At 40.5% G+C, this 26,327-nt stretch overlaps 1 protein-coding gene and 1 long non-coding RNA gene across 2 annotated transcripts in view; one reads left to right on the top strand and one right to left on the bottom strand.

Annotated features, from left to right (window-relative positions):
- nedd9 (neural precursor cell expressed, developmentally down-regulated 9) overlaps positions 1-26,327 on the top strand; it is a 38,626-nt gene that overhangs the window by 6,973 nt on the left and 5,326 nt on the right. The window contains exons 2-4 of the mRNA XM_042506507.2: positions 11,386-11,796; positions 24,234-24,332; positions 25,592-25,717. Of these exons, the coding sequence (XP_042362441.2) occupies positions 11,386-11,796; positions 24,234-24,332; positions 25,592-25,717 (636 nt within the window). The remainder of the gene's footprint in view (positions 1-11,385; positions 11,797-24,233; positions 24,333-25,591; positions 25,718-26,327) is intronic.
- The window catches only part of LOC148186675 (uncharacterized), a 55,082-nt gene that overhangs the window by 26,077 nt on the left and 2,678 nt on the right, over positions 1-26,327 (bottom strand). The window lies entirely within an intron of this gene.

Below are 26,327 nucleotides of genomic sequence, written 5' to 3'. Positions count from 1 at the left end.
GGAAGATGGCAGCCTCAGTTGTTTGTCTTTTTTGTGTCTGTGAGATCTTTTGCGTGGCGTGAAATCGGGAGGACACTGGAGTGAATATCATCTCATTGGCTATTCCTATATGTAAAAACTATTCAATGTGGCCCTGTGGAGATACCATGAAACATATTTCACATGTCTGCTAATGCCCCCTGGGGGGATTAGCGCTCGTCTCCGGGGGTTACCACGATGCACTCATGTACCCTCGTTTGGCATCAATGCCAGGCTTGGAAATAATCCACCGCTCTGTTCGCCAGCACTGAGCGCCTCTTGGCTGGGGCCCCATGAATACCATCCATACTGTTGTTTTTTGTTTTGCCTATTTTTTGACTCCTATAGGTGCAGTAAATTGTCCTGTGTAGGTCAGAGGTCAGCGTCAGCAGCCAAACAAAGCCCCCAAAACATACAGAGGTTCATAGCTTTGCTCAAAGACGCTTCAGCAACATGAATGGTGGCTAAAAACGTGTCTTTAAACTGAGGGACAGTTTCTCTTCCTGCAGCTTCACAACATTCACAGTCCCAGAATGACTTGGCAGAATATGAGACGCAACATTGCACAATATGTTTCCCCAGCAGCCATTCCAGTTCACAGAATTGATACATATTTTAGGGAATATATCCAGTATGGATTTCACTCCTAATTATAGGCTGTACTTGGCGTTCAGGACCAGAGCGAGGGAGTCCAAGATGTGAAGTGATAAGAGGTCTCTGCAGGAGGCAGGAAGTGCTACAGGCTAAGGAGGAGGGCGTCATGTCAAGTTACCTTGTAGTTTATGTGACAGTAAAAAAAATAAAGCAGCTGTGATGAATGGACAGAGTGCGGAAGAGAACAGTCATCTGAACTGAGAAGTTGCGCAAATCACTTCCTGTGACTTAATCAAATGGTGGCTACCGGCCCACATTGTATTGTATCAGGACTTTTACTGCTGGTTGAGGTTCCCTCAGTTCACAACAAGATTGGAGGAAGCCGGACGCCTTAAACAACAAATGAATCTTCATTAACTAATCTCACCATTATATTTTTTTCTATAAAATATCAGAAAATAGGTTAATTTTTTTAAAAGACAATCAGAATTTCCTAGAAATCACAAAATGACTTATTGAAACATATTGTTATGTTTGCCAAACGTGCCCCAAACCCCAAAATATTCAGTTTACCTCTAACACATATGACTAAAATCACAATTAGTCAACATTTGAGATACTGGAAGAAGCAAATGATTACAGTTTTTGCTTGGAAAGTCATTGGAAAGATGAATCAGTTATCAAATAGTTCCTTATTAGTTTTCTTTTAACTGGCAAGTAGATATACTAACATAAGTGGTGACGGTTAGAGATACAGCAACAATCGTAATAACTTTTTTTTTTTTCAAGACATAAGCCTGCATTGAGTGATAAATGTCCAGCCAACATTTATTTTATATGTGTGGCTCGTGTGGGTAGTAAATCGGCTCAAAGGACCTTATATGAGATTGTCCCCAGGCTCCATAATTGTTGATTCTTTGAACAAAATATCAGGGAGGACCAAACTGCACAGTTTGGAGGACAAAATAAAGTTAGAAAGCTTGTTGCTGATAAGTGCCAGAGTGGCTGGCTTGTGAGGTAGCATGTTAGCTCCCTAACTATCCCTGCGAGTAGTATCTCCTTTACCAAACTAATAGCACAAAATATTTCACAGTTTATACTGTGACCAGGCCTTCAATGTAAAATAATGATGATATCATACTTAAATGTTAGCTTAACACAAGCAGCCACACTAGGACTAATATTCTGGTTATTTTTGCTTTGTTTTAGGGGAAACTCCACATTTATGACCCAGTTTTAGTCATGCACATCCACTGACTGAACAAACACTTGAGCTCTCAAACAGATATGTTTTGAGCATCAGCGGTTTGTCACAGCTTGCAGTGTGGTTAGACGCAAGATGGCACATCACATCCTGCCAAGCAGACCGTCGCCACACTGTTGCTATTGAGATGTTTTTTTGGGGGTGTGGAGATTTCCTCGCAGCACTGCAGCAACTTGTGAATCACAAATGAGAGACGAGGGGAAGGTGGTGGGTGTCATATTTACACTGGGGATACAATAGTCTTTTATGCAGAATGAATGGAGCCTTTTCTCTCAGCCTCGAGGAACTCGGTGTGCTGTGTCTTGACGTTTGTGAAGATTTTCACTTGACCACCAAATCACAAAACAAAAATTAGGCCATTCAGTGCGTTCAGAAAGAAAAAACAAGCAAATTACGTGATTTATATCAACTAAGACGCTGTTCTTTTTTTCTTTTAAGAGAAGGGGGTGGCTTGTGTGTGACTTTTTTATGTTTTGTTTTTTGTTTGGTTGTTTTGTTTTGTTATGACCCTCCCCGAAGCTCCTTGTGCCTCCCTAAATTAACATTTATTTTGAGTCCTTGAAAAGTCAGGGAAAAGTTTGGTCCTTCCCGAGTGCATAAAAAATATTTGACATGCCTCCCCTATTTTGCACCACCCCCTCTCCTCTCATAAATAACAAACAGCCCCTAATCAATGACCATGGTGAAGGCCACAAGCCTGGAACGAGCTATTGATTGTTTAGCAGTTTGTGCCAGTGTAACTGTGTCATAACGATTGATTCAAAGCTGCTTGCATAAGATATCAATCAGTCATTGTGTGGCAGCAGTGTTTTGGATCACGTTTCCTTGGCTTTAAATGAAAGCTCCAAACTTGTGACATTTTCCGAAATAGCGGAGGTGAAGTTTCACCAAGACTGCTATGTAATTACGTTAATACACGGCCAAGTGGCTGAGGCTGTAATCAGAGGGTCAACCTTCCTGAAAACTGTCCAAATGAAGAAATTACCATGTGCTGTGAGCTCTGAACCGCTTCCCATGAGCCCTTCCTACCCAGAACCCTTCACACGGCCCATTTATTTGAACTGGCTCTCACCCGCACTCTGAGGAACGGCTCGTAAAAAGTCATCAGGTCCTCATTACCGTCATTACTATAATTATTTTCTATATTTAACCATGTGAAATGAGGCCAAATGAGTGTGCTGGTTCGCCTCTTTCTCTGCAAACCATCCCCGGGACACGTGTTACAGTTGGTACAGCCCTTGTTTTTTCACCGAAATGTGATGTTCTCACAGTCGGAGCGTACCACTTTTTTTTGGGAGCAGGTTTGTTGTTTGTTTGGGTTGAAAACATCCTTTGAAAGTTGGACCGTTGCTGTGGGGACACTGTGTTTCTGCTCTGTGGTGTGGTTGAGTGTTTGGCCGCAGTAGCAAGGGAATTTGAGTATTTGTGAGCTTGTTTAGCCAAAGCCACCTTCATTATTATTAGATTGATGTGAACCCCAGAAAGGCCCAGCCAAAACCACCCAGAGAGCGCTTACTGAAAGCTAAAAGGTGGGGCCCTTTCAGCCGGCGGTGAAGTTACATAAGGTTTTTATTTTTGGACGGTCAGCGTAGGCTTTCCACACAGGACGTTTACACTGTTTGTGTTCAGGCGAGACGCTGGTGGAAAAAATGCCCCGTTGATGTCGAGGTGTGTGAGTCAGAGAGAGTGGAGGGGCTCAGACAGCTGGGTCTTCAGGCTGTTTATCAAGCTCCAGGTGCAAAGCTGGACAGCTCAGCTTTGCACGATTCCTCACTTTCTAATGACGAAAACATACGCGGCCGTGAGAGCTTCCCTGGGGCCAGATGTTGTTGCAGAGGGCAGCATGAGACCTCTTTTTATCTTTGAGACTCCTTACGTACCCTCTGGGTTTGAGGTGTTTTACAGGCTGAAGTTTGTCAGACTTCATCTTTATGAATGAATCGATTTGTTAATGAATTGATTTGATGATCGACATAAAAAACATTGGCATTATTACAGCAAATAAAGTGAAAAAAATACCAAACCTCCTCTGGTTACAGCTTTGTAATTTTGAGAAATTTCTGCTTTTCCCTGTTTTATATCGCAGTAAACTAGAGATTTTCATGAATAGCCTTTTAACTGTTAACTGACAGTAAATATTTTGACTGATTCATTTAATTAGATTAAAAAATATATATTGAATAAAATATACTTGTGCTACAGGGGAAGATGATAAGACAGATGAGTCCACTGCTGTCCAGGGCTGGAGTTGTTCAACACCGCCAGGGCAATGCCACAATAGGCGGGTTTCCATTAACCCTTAAATTGCGCGAACTGAAATTGCAAATATAAATACGCCCCCACCCTCCCACTCGGTATATTTTAAAAGATACTGAGTTAGCCTTATTTCCTGAGACATGTTGTTCAAGAGAATGTATGAAGCAATTCAAAGGCTCTTATGGGCCTTGAAGGTCTGAAATACAGCAAAGAGCGAAACCATTTAAGACCTTAACAGTCATCTTAAGATAAGGTTTTGTTTTTACTATCTAACCGACTCTGTAGACCTCTGCCAGCCTGTGTTATTTTTTTAACATTCGAGGTCAGGACCACAAACTCTTCACATTTAGATTAGGAAGCAGCAGAACGCCTCTCGCCTCGCTGACTTATAACAGATAACTTCCTGGAAGCTCGTCTGTGGATGAAGCAGAAGGGGCCCTCCCCGCCTGCCCACTGACAAATGGCAAACACGTGTTTATAGGAGGATCAATGGCGAGCGGCGGAGTCACCGTGTTGTGACTAACCAATGTTTATGCCAGAGATCTGACGCCCGCTTTAATAGTCAGTTTCACCTGCTGCGATTACAGTGATGCAGCGAAGCAAAGAAAAACATGACAACAGGAGGAGCGTCACTTCAAAAGGCTCTGCGTGTTGCTGTTAGCCATCACAGCTAACAACATGTTTGCTCAGTATGATCAGGGCTGATGTTTTCTGTTTCACATCACCCATCAGATCTTAAATCCTCCCTGACTCATGACTCAGTCTTTACTGGTCGAGGTGCTATTAAAATGATCACGAGTTCCATATATATTGTTTGTAAGTTTAATTTCCCACAAACTCTGCCCCATTAAATAAAAAAAACCACAGTGAGAGCGAAGTGTGTGAAAATGTGTTCCCTTTTGGGATCTTTGTGGTCGTCAGACTCACCGCTGTTTGTTGCAGCATTTTTAACCAAAACTCTGAGTTTTCTCGTGGACCGCCAGTGGTGATTACAGCTTTTTAAAAGGTGTTAGTAATCCTAATAAACCAACCTAAAATAAGCCCCACCTAAAAAAAAAACAACTAAAAAACACCCCATCAATATAAGCTTTAGTATACACTATATTTAAAATATTTTTGTTAGACACAACAGAAATATTAGTTTAGTTGGACCACTGTGTTTAACTCTATATCTTTACATGTTACAGTTACGGCTGAAAATGAAACAGAAATAAACCAGTTTGCAGAATTTACATCAGCAATTGAATGGGAATTTCTAATCTAATCTAATTCTAATCACAGAGATTCAGTCTATAGATGTTTAAGTATGACATTGCAGCTGGTGGTTAAGGCACTCATGTTTTGCTGAAATTAGCTTTACTTCTCATTTACTGAGTTGTGAACATGATATTTGCAAAATCAACCAATTTATTAAGCTTAGATATATATAAGTGTTGAAGTGGTAACTTTAAGCCAAAGGGACGAAATACAAAAATCAACATAAAGGATTGTTATTACACACCAAATTACAATCTATGTTTTCCAGTAGCTGTGTATCGTAAATTTGGACATTTTTGCGAGTCCATGAATGCAATGCAGGTATAACTTTATTAGTTCTTTTTCGTCAGCAGCAGTTTGAGGAGTTTGAGACGCAGTGTGGATAATTGATTGGTCATTATGGTCAGAACAGATCATATCAGATCAATGCATGAGAGGAGCAGCTGTTACAGAAGTGAATTAAAGCAAACTTTCAGACACATCACAATGCGCGGATAAGTTTACTTTCACTGTGCCTGACTTTCTCCTGCTCCATCTGTGCCCAGAGTATTCTCTGCGCTCTGAGATTGTGGTGCAGTTAATAACCAAACAACAACTATGTTTCAGCAGTGCTCCTACTGAACAGTCCAGCTCCAAAAATATAAAATCACTCTGTGACAGAAGATGTTTTTTTAATTGTGGCATGCTGCCACAGATAAATGAATGTGTGGGAAACCCTGCCTTCGTGGCCCCTAAAGAATGACACAAAGAAAACTGAGGAAATTGTGTTAAATTCACCATCTGACTCTCATAACGTTCCTATTGTTCTCCCTAATGGAAAAATGAAGCAGGTATTTCCCACAAATACCTGGGGGCAATGATAAACCATTTGTTATCTTGAAAAGACCACACTGAATCTGTCTCAGAAGGACAAAACAAAGCATTTATTTTCTCTGCTTAGCTCTTCTGGGGCGAGGAGAAAAATCCTCTTTTGTTCTTTGCCTCTGTGATTCTGAGTGGTCTACAGTATTGTAACACGACATGATACAATGGTTTGTCAACCATTTAAAGTCAAAACTGCTCCAAAAATCTGAACATAGGTTGTAGATCAACCCCCAGAGAAACACTATGAATCATCCTATCTTAACAACATATACAGACTGGCCAACAACACTCATCACAGACCCCAGTCATGTCTTGAAAACAGTGAATATGAATTGCTGCCTTCAAATCGAAGATACAGGCCAGGTCCAACACTTTAATAAGGTTAGACTGAAGCACTTGTTTGTGCAGCAGTCATTCCTAAAACTAACTATGGAGCTTATTCCCAGATCAAAAGCATGTTGAAGTATCTTAGATCTTGTTAAATGTATGTATCTTTGCATTCTGTCTTTAATGTTCATCATTTTGACATTGCACGTGTAAAAAATTCAGACTTGATCTGATAATAAAAGCATCATCGTCATCAAACCTAAACACACTGCAACTTAAAAAACACATGCAAATACACAAAACATCACTTTTCCTTCTCTTGGTTGTGTTGTTTTTGCAGCATTTAGGTTCTGCATGTCAGATTGATGAAGATTTTCTTAAACTGCAGTCTGCTGAGCTTCCACCACTAGCATTCACTTGAGAAAAGGGAGTGCCACATAAAAGAGTAATCAATCACAGATATAGAACATATGAAAATCCATCATATTTAAACATGTTTTTCAGAAGTAATTTGTCATTTTCTGCAGAGGACCTTTCAAACATAAGTTTAAGAATTGAGAGTTTAGGTCCTCATATTTATCATTATAAGCACTTCTCATAAAAGTAGGAAAAGCTATGAGGTACTGAGGTGACGTCAGGATTAAGTTCAGTCTGATTATATGCACCGAGGCTTCACACAGTGTGAGTATGTTTGAGTGATTCTGTCTCTGAAACCACCGTGAGAAACAAAATGAGCACCTCAGTGCAGTTTAGAGGACAGATGCTGGGCCACATATTCTTTCATACCACCACTTATATCTCTAATACCCACATCTGCTCAAATACAGATAGACCAGTACGTTTTATGTGGGAGTGTGGTTGTAGTCTACGTGTTGGTTTGTGATTGTGTGCACATTCTTGATTTGGCAGCAGGTTGCAGGGATCACTGTAATTAGCGGAGACAAAAGGAGCGTGATGCATGCTGTTCTGGTGTCTGTGAGGTGATTTAATTTCTCCTCCGAGCATCAAACACGTAGCCGTTAATCACAGCGGGACAGCAAGCCTCATGCAAGGAACATGCGTACGAACAGGGTCATTCTGAAGTAGCACCTACGAGTGATTTTAAGGTGCTGTATACGACATTAAGAACATTAATATGGAAAAAATGTTTTTAAAATGCTCTTATCACAATTCCACTTAGTGCAGCATTTTGTAAATATAAAATAACCAAGTAAACAAACTAAAATGTCGTTAGAAATTGCTTTCAATTTAACTTAGTGCAGCCTTTGTTTTTTTTTTAATAAAATAACTAGGTAAACACTAAAATGTGTCTTCAGACAAGTCCACTTCAAAAAAGTGGTATAGCTGAACTTTAACATTACCAGTCACACTTTGGCTCATTACATCATTATAGTAAAACTAATTCACCAAAAATTTCAATTTCACTTTTAGAAGTTTAGCAGCTTACGCTGAACATGGAAAAAATACTCAGTTTCTACTTTTTGGAGAAGCAGCATTACAGTAAAACCTAAATATCTGCAGCAAATCTTACTCTGTTTATGACACCTCTGTGTTGGTGGATTTAAACAACGGATGGGATTGGGTACATGGTCAAAGTAACCAATCCTGACCAATTAAAAAATGCGTTGATCGGGCCTAATAACGACTCCTTCCGATCTGGTTGGGACATAGTCACATTCATGAGGCTGAAACGAGTGATTTATGACAAATTTGCGTAGAAAAAAAGAGTTTTGTAAGTCCGACTTATAGACAGTAAAAGATGTTTAGGATGAGAACACAAAAATGATCTTGCATGAGGCCAGAAATCAGCTTCACACTCGTCTCTCATTTCTTAGAACAAATATATTCAGACTAATTGGAGCTGCAGTTGTAATCAGCATCTTGTTTCCTCATGGATGCCTCTGCCAGCCTTGATCAAATTATTGCAATGAGCATGAACATCCAGGTCCGCTCCCATCGGGACGGCGTCGACCTCAGGGGGTCACAATTGAACTTGTTGCAGGGAGCTGGTAGCGGGGGGTGATTGTGAGGGTGTAATTGTGCGACAGGTGTTGCTGGCTAATGGCCTCAACAGTGCACTTAGACAATAGCCAGGGAGGCCGGGCCCACAGTGAGAGATAACGATGTCAGAGGCAGTGAGAGTTTCACATGGGAACCGGCTGAATCAGAGCGGATAAGAAAGCGGAAGGCTAAAGGGGGTTCAAGAAAGCCTCAAAGTGGGCTTCCTGATTCTCACACAGTGACTGAGGGGTGAGGCATTAATGACACCAGCTAAAAAAAAGGCACTGAAACAATAAGTGAAATCGAGTGACACTTTGCTGCATTTCGATGCTTTAACAGTTGAAGTCACTGTTTCTTGTTTACATGCCTCTGATAATCCTTAATCTGAAAAAAATGTATTAAAATGTATTTTTGATCCAAATTTGCTTGTAGTTTACTGTCAGATTAGGAATCAGATTTTATCCTCTTTTTAGCTCATTTCATCTGATACAAATGAGTTTAATCCAAGATACAAGATGAGAGTTTATGAAGATTTAAATCCAACAGCACTGTGGTTTCAACTGCTCTGTTTTTCACTGGTTTGAAATACAATGTAAGATATTTTCATGCCTCTACAGCGGCTATAGCGGTAAAACATCTTGAGGGAATTGCTTCACATTTGGCACAAATGTTCACTTTGACTCCAAGATGGACTGATTATATTTCAGTGGTGAAAGGTCAAGGTCACTGTGATTTTGTCCGTCTTCTTGTGAACACTACATCTCAAAGACACCTTAAGGGAATTTCTTAACATTTGGTTAATGATGCTCTGACACTTTGAGGGTCACAGGTCAAAGTGACTTTGTCTCTAATTCTTGTAAACACAATATCTCAAGATGGCCTGGAGGGAGTCTCTTAAAATTTGGCACATCTACTTGGACTCAAGAATGAACTGATTAGAATTTGGCAGTCAAAGGTCAAGGTCATAATGACCTCACCAAGCATGTTTTGGCTATAACCCAAGAATTCATAGGCTAATTATGACTAATGTCTAATAGGATAAAATGATGGAAGTGATGACAATTTATATCAAAAAGGTCAATGATCAACTTCACTATTACATCTTAAGGGTCAGCAAAAACTATTTCTGGTCCTTATTCAACAACATATCTGAGGAGCAGAAAGGGAAACATTTTGTCGGATACTTAATTGATGTGTGTGAGGCATCCGCGTTTCCACAGACATGGATGTAAACTCTAACTGCAACTTTACTTGTTTGTGGAGGCATACGACTGTGAGGCGGTAATTCTAGTTTAGTCATTTTATTGCTGAAGCCGAAGCAATAAATACGCAAACAAACTGGTTTTTGCTGTCTTTACAAGGCCCATCTGACTGGCTGGTGGTGCTGCAAAACTAAATGAAGTAGGGTTGTTCGCTGGGAAAACCAGACAACAAACACTCCCTTAGTATCTCCCTTAGTATCTACATTAAGGTGCCCTTGAGCAAGGCGCTTAATCCCTAATTGTATTTATGGAGCTTACATAGCATAAAGTACAGGACTGTTGTGTCGGGCAGCTCCCAGGAGTAAAACGTTTGTTATTATGTGAAGCAGCTTAAAAAGGAGTGTTCATACTCAGTTAACTCCTTCCATGGGTGAATAGAAGCTAAAGGAAAAAGACTGATGCATTTACTGAGGCAATTAGTCTTTAAATGCCTCTTTCAGACAGAGAAGTGGCACACTCGGGGGGTTTTCCTATCTCCAAAATCTGTGGTTTTGAGTCATTATCCCTCACCCCTCACTGGCCCTTTAGATAACTGTGCCCTGGAGCAGAGAGCAAGCTGAGAAAATCCCATCAAGTTCAGATTGGTTTGAAAGACATCTGGTGTGGAGCTGGCGGCCTAATGGGATCCTGCATGGTAATTTGAAGTGCAGAGGGAAGTTCACCAGCATTTCATTCACCAAAACTAAAATAGACGTTTGGTAAATGTTGGTAAACTTTTTTTTGAAGGAATAATTTAACTAATTTTAGCAGGGAGACTGTGGAAATTGATAGCACTCTTGTATCTGTACGCTAAATATGAAAGAAGAATACAATCTTAGCTTAGCATAAGGACTGCAAACAGGGGTCAACAGCTAAATATGAAACTATAACCAGTAGGGGATAGGGTGAGCTAAGCATAAATACTGAAAACAGGAAGAAACAGCTAAATATGAAATTACAGATGACAGGATAGCATAAAATTAGCTTAGCTGTATGGACGCAGGGGAAACAGTTAAATGTGAAGCTACAGTGAGCTGGATATAAGCTCAGCTTGGACTGGAAACAAGAAGAAACAACTGAATTAAACTACAGACAGCTTAAAACTAGCTTAGCTTGGCATAAATACTGAAAACAGGGAGAAACATCTAAATATGAAACCACAGACAACAGGAAATTGGCTTAGCTTAGCATAAAGACAGGAAACGAGAAAAAACAGCCAGCCTGGCTCTGCGCACAAGTAACAAACTCTACCTGCCAGCACCTCTACAACTCACTCATCAACACATTATGTCTCATCTGCATAAAAACAACTGTGGTTGTACAAAGACTTACGTGCCGAGGTTTTGTCGTCACCTTAAAGTTGTCAGGCAGCTGTTAACAAGTGGCTAAATGAGAGTACAGAACATCTACATCATGCCGATTGGCCTGAAAAACATCATCCCTTCAGCACCTTTTACAGATAATATGACTTTCTAAAGCTGGATCTTAAAGCTGTTGCTGCTTTGTCAGTTCAAATGAAGCACAGATCTTTATCTAAAGGATGTCCACTCTTTCTTTCTGCAGAACCTGATGGCCAAGGCGTTGTACGACAACATGCCGGAGTCCCCGGAGGAGCTGGCCTTCCGTAAAGGGGACATCCTGACCGTTATTGAACAGAACACAGGAGGCCTGGAGGGCTGGTGGCTCTGCTCCCTGCACGGCCGCCAAGGCATCGCCCCTGGCAACCGTCTAAAGCTGCTGATCGGACCCATGTTCGAGGCCCAGTCGCCGGCCGCCTCGGCTGCCCAGTCCTCCCCTCAGAGCTATCAGCAGAAGGCCGGCTCAGCGAGCGCTCAGGGGATCTACCAGGTGCCGCCGTCTCTCCAGAGTCCACAGCAGCAGAGTCAGCAGAGCATCTACCAGGTGCCTCCAGGACAAGACATCTACCAGGTCCCACCGAGAAGTACGCTAGCTGCTGATAGCACCCCAAGCAAGGTGAGATGGAAAGAGAGCTGCATTTCTCCAGGGCGGCAACTAATGACTATTTTCACTATCAGTGAATCTGTCAGTTAGGCTTTTTAGTCTCCACACTATGTGCATTATGTTTTCAGGTTGTATGTCCCTCCGTCTGTATGTCCATCCGTCTAGCACATTCTTGTGAACGTGATATCTCAAGAACGCCTCGCGACAATTTCTTTAATTTGACACAAACATTCAGTTGGACTCAACTGTTAGCTGATCAGATTTTGGTTGTCAAAGGTCAAAGTCACTATGACTGTCTTTCTCATTCTTGTGAATCCATTGAATGTTAACTGTAACTGCAACTTGACTGGTATGTGGAGGCATACAAACATGCGGCAGTATCTAGTTGATTAATCATTTAATCAAGTCATGCACCATGAATCAGCTGATTGCACTCATTAGCATTCCTTCAAGCAGAGAGGGGATGAGCTCATAAGTTACACAACCTGTGGACTATTGGCTCGCTATGGCACATTATCCTCCATCCCTGGTTTAGTCAATAAAATGTGAAAGAAATGGCCATCACAGCTACAGTCCTCTGTGATATCTTACAATTTTTGTCCAACCAACAGTCCATAAACTAAAAATATTCCATTTACAATCATATAAAACAAAACAAAGCAGCAAATGCTCCCATCTGAAAGACTGGAACCAGAGTATTTGGGGCATTTTATCTTGATAAAGACAAAAATAATGGAATGCATAAATCGAAAATTAGGACATTGGGTCAATTTAGAGAAAAAGGAGGCTGTTGTATTCGTTGACCTCCGGAGGCGGCTCTTTGGGATCAGAGCGGATTTAAAACAAACTGGTGGGTGTGACCTTCACTGGCGTTCACTGGTATTAGATGCGATACGACATGGCATTTATACATTTACACCGTGACCCGTTATCCTGCCAGTCTGCCACGACTCTCATCAGTTTGATTGCACACACAGAAAGCAGAGAGGCCAAAGAGATTGTGGGTCTGCCATGTGAAATGTGGACAGGGTGTGCCGGGTCTGGTGCTTACCACAGAGCAGGGTAGTGTTTTTGTGCAGGGCTCCCATTTGGCTTTTCTGGTACATTGGCACACTGTGTGTAGCAGAGCCAATCTAAGCCACAGAAGGGCAGTGAATATGGGAACTTGTGGAAAAGCAAACAGCACAGAGCTGTTTTTTGGATTTTGGTGGAGTCCAGCTGCCTGAAGTAGTTTTTTATTCTGTATTTAAATGCTGTACACATTGTGGCTGGCAAACCCATTACACCTGGCATGGTTCTTTACTGTATTGCTATATATACACAATCCTCCAAGCAGTGTATTCATTGTGCATATTTGTTGTTTTACTGGCTGGATGGTAGAAAATTTAAAGCATATATCTCAAGCTGGTCTACAAAATATAACCCATTTTACACAGAGCTAGACTGAATCATGCTTATATAGGGCATAGAGGGTTTGAAGCAAGACTATTTAACTTTTGAAAGACGTAATAACAGCATTTCCCTTTTACAAACAAAAAGTTGAATTCAAAAGAAGTAAAATCACATCCTTAATTAATTCAGTACACTTTAGTTTTTTGCTTCTACAACCTTACATATGTGACCAGTCACTTATGGTAGCTTGTGTTTGCAGATATTAACCAATTAGACACTACCATTGTACCACTGACTCATCTCTACTTGTTCTACAGTTATACGCTATTTTATCATCTTCTCTTATTCAGTAATTATCATTTATGGCCTTTTAAAGTTATTGGATAAAATGCACCAGTTAAAAAGAGTGAGCACAGAGATCCTCCATTACAAATGGAAGTCATTGCCAGGTGTGTGCTTAAACGTGGGGGATGAATTTTCCCGTTTATTCAACCACTTAACTAGTTTTAGCACCTCGGACCAGATCATTCCTCCAGGAGACGGATAGTAATTATATGCTGGATGAGCTTTTGAAATCCCGAGAGGATTTTTTTTTAAACAAATCAGCTCAACCTATCATAGAAATTAGCTAAGGTATGCATTTTCAGTAGGTAAATAGACAGCAGGCACCAAGGGCTTAGAGGACTTAGTGTGATTGACTGTGTGATAAAGTCAGTGAGAGCTGGGGGGCTGAGAGGAGAGACTTGTCAATCAACCTGCATCAACCAACACTTCTCTTTACCACCACCAGGCCTCCAGGCTCAGCGTACATGAGGAACGGTATTAAAAGAGCTTCGGTGATAACATGGAAAATTAAATGTGCTTCTAATGAGAGTGCATATTGTGCTGTAATCATGTTATTGGAGAGATTAAATTAAGTCTTGGACGTTTAACTTTCCCTCCAATCTGTGGTTATCAAAGTGGTGCAATTTTCGGCGGTCGTTCCTGTCTATTAAATAGAAAGATTTTGACTGTGTCAGTGTATTGCAGGAGTTCAGACAAGGCTCTGTTGTTTTCCAGTGACGTATGTTGACTGTTGGACCGAGCAATGTGAGTCTCTGTGGCCATAGTCGGTCCTGTTAGAGCCAAACAGCAATATCTGTAGTGAAAGGTTTATAGAGTGAAAGCTGAAAGAGTTATTTTGGGCATTCAGGGTTTGAAACGTCCCTTTTTTGCATGTTAATTTTGCCTACCAAGGTTTGGAGGGACATGAAACCAGCTGAATCATCTGTAGGCTACTAAAGATACATGGGGCATTAATTTAGCTCTTTTGGTTAAAGAAGAAGTTAAAGATACAAAGATGAGAAGACTCACTTAAACTGTAAGCATTCACAGCTAAGGATGAGCAGAAGCAAACGACTGATGATACATTTACCAGATTTGGTCAAATTCTTTGATAACTAATAGCTATTTCTTTCTTTGGGAATGACCACTTTGACTTAATCAGCATTAAATATGTTGTGCAACTCTTATCCAACACTCTGGGCTTAAGTTTACCAAACATTTGTGGCTTTCTTGCTTGTCCATCCCTCTCCCTCGTGAGGTGATATCTCAAGAATAACTTGAGGGAATTTTTTTTTAATTTGGGACCAATGTACGCTTGAACTCAACAATAAGCTGATTAGAATTTGGTGGTCAAAGGTCAAGGTCACTACACAATGTCTCAAGAAAACCTTTAGGGTTTTTTTTTCAGATTTGGCGCAAACAACTACTTTGAGTCAGGAGTCAGCTGATCACTGAGACTTTGTGTCTGTCTCATTTTGTAAACACGTTACCTCATTAAGGCCTTGAGGGAATTTCTCATTTTCAAACTACAACAGTTTTACCAGAGGAATGTTTAAACAGGTTTACTCATTATTTTTAACACATTAAGGACAATTAAAACTTAAATACGTTTTTAAAAAAGCACATTTAATTTTCAATACTTTCCAGTTACTTTTAGTTAATTCAAAAAGTTTGGGTTTTATGTGGTGCTTTATTCCAAATTTCATCAACAAAGCATTTACAGATTGTGTTTCCTCTATATAGCAACAGTGGCAAAGGTTTGAATACTTGGACCTATCACTTTATCCAAACTAATGGAGAAAACAAAAATGTCCAAAAGCTAAGACAATGGCCACAATATAAACCTGTATTAAAGTTATAATTATCCCTTTAAAGTGGCTCCCTCCACTTTAAAACTCCATGAGTAATACTGCCTCACAGTATTTATGGAGATGAGTTTTGTTGGCGTGAAATCCAAACCCTGACCTCTGCCCTTCAAAACACTGAACTCAAGTCTTGTTTACTACTGCTTGTCTCTGTGCAGCAGTATTGATGAGAGGCTGCAGAGCATTTACTCACGCTGCACGCGGTGTAAATCTGCTAATAGCTGACAGAGCTGAAGGGAAAACAGCCATTTTCTTGTTGTCAAGTGACACTCACTTGCTTCCCAGATGATTATAGAGACTGATGTGGGCTTCCTAGACTGATAATCCCCTCTCATGTAACTCTAAAGCCTCCAGTACAGAACTGTTCCTGCATGTCCTTCTCCATGTGTGTGTAGAGTCATGCATGCATGCGCTCTGCTTGGGTTTGCATGCCAACCCCGCAGTGCAAATCCAGATTGGCGACTGGTTGTTTTCCCTTCATGTGGTGTGGGGCTCTGGTGTATAAAAGGCACACTGAGGTTTTGGCACTCTCTTGCTCTCTGGCTGTTTGGTTTGATGCTGCAGCCTTGTCCTTGGGTGACCCTCCTGCGGCCCCCCCCTCAAGGCTTCAGAGCTGGGGACCGTGTGGGACAGATGACTGGAGCACTCGGCCACACAAAGAGCCTCCTCACATGGAGAAGCCTTGTACCGCCTTTTATCGTTCAGCTCTCAGAGGCCCGTTTTTCATCTGCTGCTCTTGATTTCCTCTTTCGTCTTCAGCTCTGAAAGGTGTGTCTGTTTCACGCCGTCAGTTTCTCTTTAGCGCTTCCTCTGACTCAGGCGCTGAGGTCACTCTGTTCAAAGATGGGTTGGGTTCAGAGTTCAAAGATCTCCGCCGAGCTCCTTATCTACTCCTACCAGACGGCCTTTTCATTCCTCACTTCCTGACCTCGAGAGGTCTGCTCCTTGTACGGGTATTTCCTGCGTTCACTGTGTCATACCCGTCGATCCAATCTGCTCATTGGAGCCCATAAAAAGGTACACTGTAAAATCTGACTTAAAATAATCTTGGAAACTGATTGCCTTGCAATAGGAAGGTAAATGTAAGTATTAATCTTAATTTATGTTAACTTTATATCTAATTGTTAAGTTTACTCAAAATTTGGCTTTTTACTTTTTGTGAAGTTGTTTCAACTTAAAAATGACAAGTGAAATGACGTTGTTCTTTTTAAGTGTCAGCAACTTCCGTAAACCAAGTTAGTCTGACTCAACTTTATCATCACAAAGATGATTCTGCCAATGATGAAGTTTGGAGATCTGCAACTTCTGTTTTCTTGGCATGTTTAAGAAAACGCAAATATGATTGACTAGTTTTCAGCTTGCAAAATACAGATATATAGCACAGCAAACTTGGTTTACTGAAGTTGCTAAAACTTAGTAAGATTAATTTAATTAAATGTGTCATTTTTAAGTTGCTGCAACTTTACAAAATTAAGTAACTATAACACAATTAAACTCAGCAATTTGATATAAACATAAATTGAGACTAATAGTTATTTTAATGTACATTTTTCAAAGCAATCAGATTCACACATTTTTAAAAAATATAATCAACATGTCAAATTTTACAGTGTAAGGGTGCAACAAAGGGATTCATAAACTCCCACACAACTCCAGGAAGTGGTCTGATAGCCGTATATGGGCTGTAAAGGGTGTGCCATCCACCTTGATAAAAGTCCCCCGTTGGAGGTAACACAGTTATGTGAAATGAATGGCTTGTTTGTTTGCCAGGGACATATTTTCTCGGCCTAATCATGCACATGACAATCTCAGCACCAGATAAGTGAGTTATTTCTTCCTGGAGCAAGCCGGCTCCTTGAGACGCCTGTCTGCTCACCATTGTCGCAGTTGTGATGAATCGCTGGCCCATGAGGTTTGACCGGAGGGGGGCGAGGTCATAAATCAGTGGTACCAAAAGTAATCTGCTCTGCCGTGTGTGCATACTGAGAGGACTTTCTCCCCTTGAAAGTTTTAAAGCCGAGGATGTGATAAAGTTACAGGACTTTTGCTGAAAGTCATCTTGTAGGGATGGAAACTAAAGCTCAAGCTTATGTTCAAACTGCCTTTTTCCCCCCAACAAAATAGAAATATTCAGATTTAAATGCAGAGGCAAGTGAATTTTGTGGCAAATTTAGCCACAACCGACGCTCTATGGATGCCACTGTCAGTCTATCTATTGGAGGCCCATCACATTAATTCAGAATAAAATAGCTTAACAACTAATAGACAAATGAACTTGAAATGTTGCACGGATATTCATGTCCCTCAGAGGATAAATCCCTCTGACATTGGTCATTCTCTGACTCTTCCTCTGGCACTACCATGAGGTTGATGTTTGTTCCAATTGTACCAATAATATACTTGGGTTTATGGGTACATACTATAAAACTAATGAGCATGCTAACACGCTAAATTAAGATGGTGAACACAGTAACATAACTGCTGCTAAACATCAGCATGTGAGATGTTTGTGAGCATGTTAGCATACTAGGGTTAGCATTCAGCTCAAAATACTAATGTGTAGAAAATGTTAGATTACCGAGACTTAAGTTTATGACCAGCCTGCACACTATAAAACTAATAAACGTACTAACATGCATGTAAGCTTTGTCTTTGTGAGCATGTCATCATGCTACTAGCTCAAAGTACATACTAGCATGGCTGGAGACTCAGTGGAGTCAGTTAAGACATTTCTCATTTCACATTATCCTCTTTTTTTCTCCAAACTGTCTCATGATATAGTTTTCTTGGAAAGTAACACATCTTTTAGCATTACTTCTCTTCAGATAATCATACCGCCGGATTATGAAGCGGCTTTGATCAGAAAGGATGAACGATGATCCTTATTAGTGCTAAAAATCAGTGTGTTCTTTTTTTAATGCTCCTCATTAAGCCCGCTGTCTGTTTGGGTTTAGCCACTTGGATATGTTATGGAGAGACGGCTGAAAGCCTCGCAGGATTCACGAGTTAATTACCTGCATTAATTAGTTTGCCACTTTAATAGGCTGCTGCAGCTTCGAGTGGCTGAGGGGAACATTATCGAGCAGTTCTGGCCCACAACACTGTCAGAGACGTCTTTGTGCTGTGATTCAGCAAAGCAGAAAAGGGCAGGTTACTACAGAGCAGGAACACACCCTACATTTAGGCGACGCAGTCATATACAAAACACCACTCTTAACTAATATATGAGTGATAGAACCATTAGTTTGGCGCCCTTAGGTGAACCCACATGCACCGTGCTGACAGAGCCAAAGGCAAAAACTGTCTGGACGTCGACTGTCAGATGCATGAGAGCACAAGAAAGCAGATGAGGAGGTGTGAATAAGAAGATGGATGGATGACATTCAGTAAAGTGCCACTTTGACGACAATGGCATTGTTGTCCCCGCCTTTTATAAGCAGACCTTTCGCGAAAAGCCTCGTTAGGGTTGTTGATTTGTGTCAGCGGGCACATTAGCAGGGAGGAAGTGGTTGTGCGTGTATGTATGTAACGGATGAAAAGGTGTGACATGATGATTTCCTGGTAAGTCATGCCACACACTAAGTGCTTTTTACCCAGAGGTGAATTATGCCAGGTCTGAAAACACTGCATCATTTTTTTCATACTATAACCTATTAGTGACAACTTGTGCCACGAGTGGGAGATACTGCTTTTGTTACTGTATATTTCTTCACTTCACTTATTCAGCTTTCTTTTTTGTTTTTGTAAAACCACCGATAAAAAGGCAAACTGATGTTTGAGGCTTGTTCTGCATGTGTATGAACAGGGTTTAAAAAATAGAATAAAATAAGACATTAGAGTATGCTAAATTGAAATAAACATATGACTGGAGATTTAAAAGTTACAGTGCAGTACAAGATATGAATAAGTGGTCACAACCTTAACAGCAGCAGACAGCCAGAATAATATCAGTAACTTGGCACAAACATTACATTTTAAAAACTTACCCTTTGATGTTTAAAATTAAAAATGAAATCATTTTTCACTATTACTATTTACTATGTATGCAGGGGTGCAGAATTTATGGGGTTTTTTTTTTACAGGATCTGGATAATCTGAACTGTTATTCTTGTGTAGAATAAAGTAATGTTGATGAAATATACTTTTTTAAGTTAAGTGGTTATGTTTCCTGATGGAAGCGCTTGTGGCGTATGATGTGTTCAAGGACCATCAGAAATTTGAAAGTCCAACAGTAATTGATAATTTCCCACAGATTTAGAAGCTACGTGTGGTGATAGCTGGTGACAAAGTGGTCAGTGTCAGTAAATTTTCCATTTCGTGTCCCTTCTATCATTCTGTGTCACCTCTTTTTTGTGGGTTTTTTGCGTTGCAGCTGATCAGAATTGTCACTTTATTAACAAATAGAAAAATTGCAAAATCAATGAATTTGCACACAGGAAGCCAGCGCATCTAGAGTGACATGTTTGTCTTTGTAAAGCGATAATAGACTCATATAATAACAATATGTCACTGCTGAAAGATGATAATAATAATTCATTGTTGTTTAGCCCGTCAACACACACTAAATATTGCCTATCAGTACTTTAAATCATATAACAAACTCCTGAGGTCATTGTTGACGTTATGACGACACCTCTCAAATAACTCTGAAGTAAAGCTGAAAAATCCTACCTGCCAAAAGCTGAGCCTGCCAGGATGTTAAGTAAACACGGTGTTGCTGAAAGAGCCATGAGTCACTCACCAGAGCGTGTAGGCGAGTTAACAAGGCATCTATTTGGCTCCTCAGGGCACTAGTTTAAACCTGATCCCTCTTCAGTTTGCTCTGCCTCCTCTATGAAGGAATCCTAAGCGCCTATCACCTGAGTGGGAACAAATGTTTGCTCAGTCGCCCTGGCTCTTCATGATGTCATCGCTCTCTGAAAAGGCCTGCCACTACTGCCGCCGCCACTGTGCGAGCGCCAACCTCATTGGGCGCGGTAAATATTTACCCACCAGCAATTACTGCAGCGCCGGGCGGCCTTAGAGCAACAGCCTGCTGGGTAAACAGAGGGCAGAGATGGGAAATAAATGAGCAGTGTGCATCTGGCTGCGGCTGAGAGGAGTCACTGATGGGACGAGTGCTACTCAAAGCGATGACATGTACCTGTGGAAAAGGTCACCGAGGTCTCTGACAGGCACCTCGCTGCCATCTGCGTATGACAGCTGAGTCCAGACATCCTCCCTTATCATCAGCACACAGACTCAACCCGCAGGGATGGCACACGGCTACAGTGACCTTTTACCATTCAGCACTTTGTTGTTACTCAGTGAAAGGACAGCTTTCTGTCTGCTGCCTGCAGAAGTTTTAAAAGCCTTTTAAAAAATATGAACACATTTTTCTCTTGCCTAAGATGAAAATATATATAAAATGCAGCTCTAAAGCCTGGCTAATGAAGCACAGTGTTTTTAACACTCAGACTAATGAGTGGGGCACCAACAATGAATACTTTGTACAAGACAAAACAAATACTACAGTCTGGCCTGACAGCCTGAATTTTGCATCAAAATTTGCACTCAGTGATAGTTGTGTACATCTATGAGTGCACTGCAGTGTGAACAGCTAATAGCTACTTATGCGTACTTCTAATGGCAACAAGTACGAAAGATAAATACAGGTTTTAAGATGAAACTGATTCAAACCACTGTAATTAACTGACTCCATCACAACATTATACTTCCACTATACAGTCCTGAAGTCCCCAAAACATAGCATAAAAATATTAATTAATTTTGCATCAAAATTCGCACCTCTTCTGAGTCATGAACACAAATCTGAACACAAGGACATGATACTTAGATTTTGACATTATGTGTGATTTACACTTCCTGAGGATATAATTATCTCCAGTATCCATCACAACTAAACATCCATAACTCCACATGAACTTATAGAAAAAAGGCGCACTGAGAACAGTCAAGATTTTAAGTTTTCTTTGGTATTAAAGTCATTTAGTTATAGTTTTATGTATATCCATGGATGTACTCCAAACATGAACTTGTAATGGCTTATGCATCATACTTTTAATGGTGACAGTTTGCCAAATTGTGAACAAACACTGGCTTAAAAAAAAAGAAAAGAAAAAGGTTGCAAAACACTAATGAACTGACTCCATGCCAACATTGTACTCATTGTTTACAATCCTGGAGCAGGATTATCCCCCAAACTTAAGTAAGACAACAAATATAGAAGTTACAGAAGCCATTAATATTAACTATTTTTCCTGCACTGTCAAACTTTTGATTTGGCAACAATTTGCCAAAATGTAAACAAACAGGCTTTTAAAAACCTGAGTTCAAGCTATTATTGAGACTAATAGTTATTACCTGGCAACATATCAACATCACATATTATGTTTACACCGACTATGCCCCCAAAATAAGGAATTTTGGTTCACTTGAGAGTATGACTATCTTCCAAACTGAAGTAAGACAACAAAAAACAAACATTAATTTTAACTTTTTATCCTGTTTTCCTGAGTATTTCCAAATAATGAACATTTTTAAAGTGCTATACAGCCAGATACTACATCCATAACAAATGGCAATAATAGTTTCCATGACTGTTCTCTCTACACTATAAAGCAGATGAAATATCTTTTTTTCCCCACTTGTAGCAGCCTGAAGTGTGCGAGCGACAGTGCGTGAGAAGAGCCAAAAGCAGCGGGGCTATTTATTCCTTCGCCGGTTTATTTCAGACGCGTTTTTAAAGTCCACGGTGTACGTTTCAGCTCTGACCCCACAGGCCCCGCTGGGATGATGTACGCACGGACAGGAATGCCAACAATGAACACCTTAAATCACCACGGGGCTTGTTCAGTGTCGGGCTTATGAGAACCATATGGACTACTGTTAGTCAGACTCCGGGCTCAGATGAATGGCATTCCTTTCCATACTAGGCGACGTATTCTCATTTTCCGTTCCTCTCACTTTCCACCGCTGTTACCTTTTTTTTTTTTAACATAAATCTCTTTTACAAACCCTCCTCCTCTTCATCTCTGCTGCTTCCTCTGAAACATTAATCGCATTCTTAGCTGGCCGAGGTTACGGCTCCTACTGCTCAGACAAATGTACGAGAGATTGTATTAGGATATTAACTCGGCTGTACAGCGAGTCATGACTGGATACCGGGACTTATGCCTCCCTGGAGACTTTCTCCTCTGCCAGGAAGCCACGGCTCCTATTTTCAAGCCCTATTAATGAACAGAGTGTGGCGATAGTTGTGCACGGGGGCAGAAGAGGAGCACTGGGCTCGGGGAAGGACATTCCCAGCATTCCTCTGTCTGTCTGACGCAGCAAGGAGGTCTGATTTTAGGGGGGGAACGATGGCGCAGGGGGAGGGGGATGGAAACATTGGGATTAGGAGGTGTGGAGGGACTGATTAGCACTGACGGGAAAAGAGGAGGAAAAATGTGGTGAAAAAAAATTAACAGGGGCAAAAAATGTCACAAGCAGTTTGTGTTTTGTTTTCCAAGCACGCCATTATTCTGCAGCCTGTCTGCAGCACAGTGTAAAATATTTTAAAGCTGTGTTAAATCCTGCTGCACAAAATGCCAGGGGTTGTTTATCAGTGGCCCGATGATTGCCTCACCAGGTTTTAAAGCTCAAAATGCAGTCAGTAGTACAGTAAAACGGCTTCTCATTTAATCGTAAAAGAGTTCAGATGAAGTCCTTCAGTTTAAAGTTCCTCACTGTTTTCTTAGAGTGCTGCTCAAGTTTTACTTTTGCCCATTTTATCGCTCAACTGAACAACATTAGTTTTTATGTTTTTAGTTTTTATTGCAGAAAAGTTTTCCCTCTAGAGCCACAACCCATCAGTTATTTAGTTCTGTGTTCAGTTTTCTATAGTTTTTAATATTGTGTCAGGTTGTGCTGCTTTTAGTCTTTTATATCATTGTAAACTGAATAATTTGGACTGGGTTTTTTTTGGACAAAACAGGATATTTTAAAGGCCCTGAGAACTTGTAATGGGCATTTTTTATTATTTTATGGACGAAACAAGTAAAATACAAAAAAAACCAATACTAAATATTATTGCTAGTTAGAGCCCTGTAAAGTTATTTTTTTCTTCGTGCTGGCAATAGCTGTGACCAGCCACATAATGTTTTATAGGCTGTCCGTGCGTCCATCCGTCTCTTATATCTCAATAAATTTCCTAAAATTTGGCACCAACATCCACTTGGACTTGAAAATGAACTGATTAGAATTTGCCAGTCAAAGGTTATTGTGACCTCACGAAACATGTTTTTAGCCATAACTCATGAACTAATATGCTAATTATGACCAAATTTCACAAAAACATCTAAAAGATTTTGAGATTCAAAAGGTCAAAGGTCAACTGTGACATCATAATGTTCTGCAAAAAACACTTCTCTGTCCATTATTCAACATCATAACTAGGGAACAAAGAGGAGACATTTGGTCGGATACTGGATTGGTGAAACTGTACTGATTGTATAGACCCTCTGTGCTGCTGGGGGAGATGTGTGTAACGCATCTATGATTTCAGAGATAATTTGGTGGTAATTCTAGTTTTGCATTACTTCTTCCTCTGCAGCACCAGGTTTCTTGACAAAAAGCATGCTTTCCAAAAAAAAAAAACAGGGAGGATGTTGAGGATATCTGCATCAGCTGTAATCACTTACTGTCCCAGGGTTAGTCGAGGACTGGGAATGAAAATGGACAAAACAAAAGGAGAAGGAGGACAGATGTACACAAGTCTGGGTGGCAGGAGGATTGTGTTAGTCTTGAGCACTGCTGTGTCCCAGGTGTCGCTTTTTAAGACAGCAGCTCTGACTGTTTCCCTCTCCCTCCCCTGCTGTGATTGGACAGGTGGTGACCCCGACCAGAGTGGGACAGTCCTACACCTTCAGCCCAGGCCAGCACAACCAGCAGGACCTCTACGATGTCCCACCCAGTAGATCACAGGGGGTACGTGTCTCATGCTCCCACAGCATGTACAGTCTACCAGTTTGACCTAATCTGCCTGCTTAATAATTTAATAATAAAAGTAAATCTTATAGCCTGCATAACCACCAGTCTACAGTCTGACTGAGCTCAAAGGGATTTAAAGGGACAGTTCACCCAAAAAACAAAAATAGATATTTTTCCTCTTACCTGTAGTGCTATTTATCAGTCTAGATTGTTTTGGTATGAGTTGCCGAGTGTTGGAGATATCCGCCATAGAGATGTCTGCCTTCTCTTCACTATAATGGAACTGGGCTTGTGGTGCTTAAAGCGCCAAAATGTTTATGAAAAACTCAACAACAATGTTGCGAGCAGTTTCATGTAGGAACTATTTTCTGTCTACAAAACTACATCCACCAACCGCCAACACTGTGCAGAAAGAAGTTAAATTTACTGTAATATATATATATTCCATACCTGCAAACACACACTGGTAAGGCTCTTTAATCTGCAAAGGGTAAAATAGTTTCTCTGTTGTGGTTTTGATCAAATCGGTCAGTTTCGGTGGTAAAAGATGTGGAAAATGTCATGTGCAGCTTTTGCACCAGTACACTACAGTTCAGCATTCGAAATCAACAAATCAATCGATTAAAACAAAACAGAAATGTCAGTGGTCAAAACACCAAGAATAGTTTTTAGATAAATACAGTGTTGGTTATAACAAAACTGTTTCTTTGACCCTCAGCTTTTTCTGTATCCCCCACACATCCTGTTCTCTGCATTGGCCTTATTTTCTCAGAAAAGATCCTTGACAGTTATAGTTTTGTCCTGTCATCAGGCGTCAGCTAATGAACGCTGCAGTTACGACATGTTGCATTATTGAAAGCAAAACAAGATGTGGAGCTTCTACAAAATAAAAGGCTCTTTTACCTCTGTCAATAATAAAGAGCTCCGATTAAAGCTTGATATATAATTAAGAGAATATTAAATAAAGTTTTCTGGACATTTTTCAAATCATTTTTAAACTAATAACTATTCAAATAATCCCCTCCAGCTAACTTTCATAGCATTTCCTTGTCACCTTTTACTTTTTTTTTCAGTTTTGGGGACATTTTTTGCCAAGTGCCAAGTTGCTCATCATGTTTTTCCATTTTTTATTTTTTTTTAAATTAAGAAATCAAATCAATTTTCTTAGATTTCATACATTTAAATGTTATTCAATCCAGGTTCTAAAGGGTTAAACTCTTATTTGGTGTTTATTTTCTTTGTCTGTCATTTTTCAGGTGTACGATATTCCACCTGGTCAGATGTTTTCTGGTGCGAGAAACCAGGGAGTTTACGACGTTCCTCCGTCTCAGATGGACCCGAGGACACAAGGCGTTTACGACATACCTCCCTCTTCACAAGGGGTGAGACAACGCTTCAACAACAGACACATCCTCGACCACAATGATCAGTCAGACATTCAAATAGAGTTTGAAAAAGGAAGTGGTGGCTGCTTTAGATATTTATTGATACAGTTCCTCATGTTTCTCTTAATTGTCTGCAATAAATGAATAATACGTCAAATGTCATATTTAAGACATTTTTGCGGCAGCACTAAATTAAAGCTTTGCCTGCCAGGAGAGTTTAACCATAAACTCTATGAGTCGTTCTGTGTCTGAAATTTAAAAAAAAAAGGCCAAGGACATAACTCTTCTGTTTCCAGACCCTCTAAGATTTCAGCAGACTTCCAGACCCAACCGGGCACTGGGCCATCAGTTTGTTTGTAATAACCTGAAATATGCCGGGACCTGTTATTTGCGTCGCTCCTAATTACAGTTTTGGGCCGGCCTGTCTAGCTGTAAAAGAGTGCATTTCAAGGCTGATGGAAATCACTTACAGGGCACCGTTTTATTCAGCCCCCACTGCGCTCCTGTCGAGCTGTGCCATGTAACGTCAAACTCTGCTCGCTTAAGTTAGTGGGAGGCTGAAGCCTTGTTGTATTTTGCCTTAGAGGAAGGAATCAAAGGCAGAAAA

This window comes from Plectropomus leopardus, chromosome 17, assembly GCF_026936395.1.
Source record: "Plectropomus leopardus strain MGB_pleo_1.0 chromosome 17, ASM2693639v1, whole genome shotgun sequence".
Lineage (NCBI taxonomy): Eukaryota > Metazoa > Chordata > Actinopteri > Perciformes > Serranidae > Plectropomus > Plectropomus leopardus.
The sequence above is the reverse complement of the archived record's forward strand: the minus strand, read 5'-3'. Positions and strand labels throughout refer to the sequence as shown.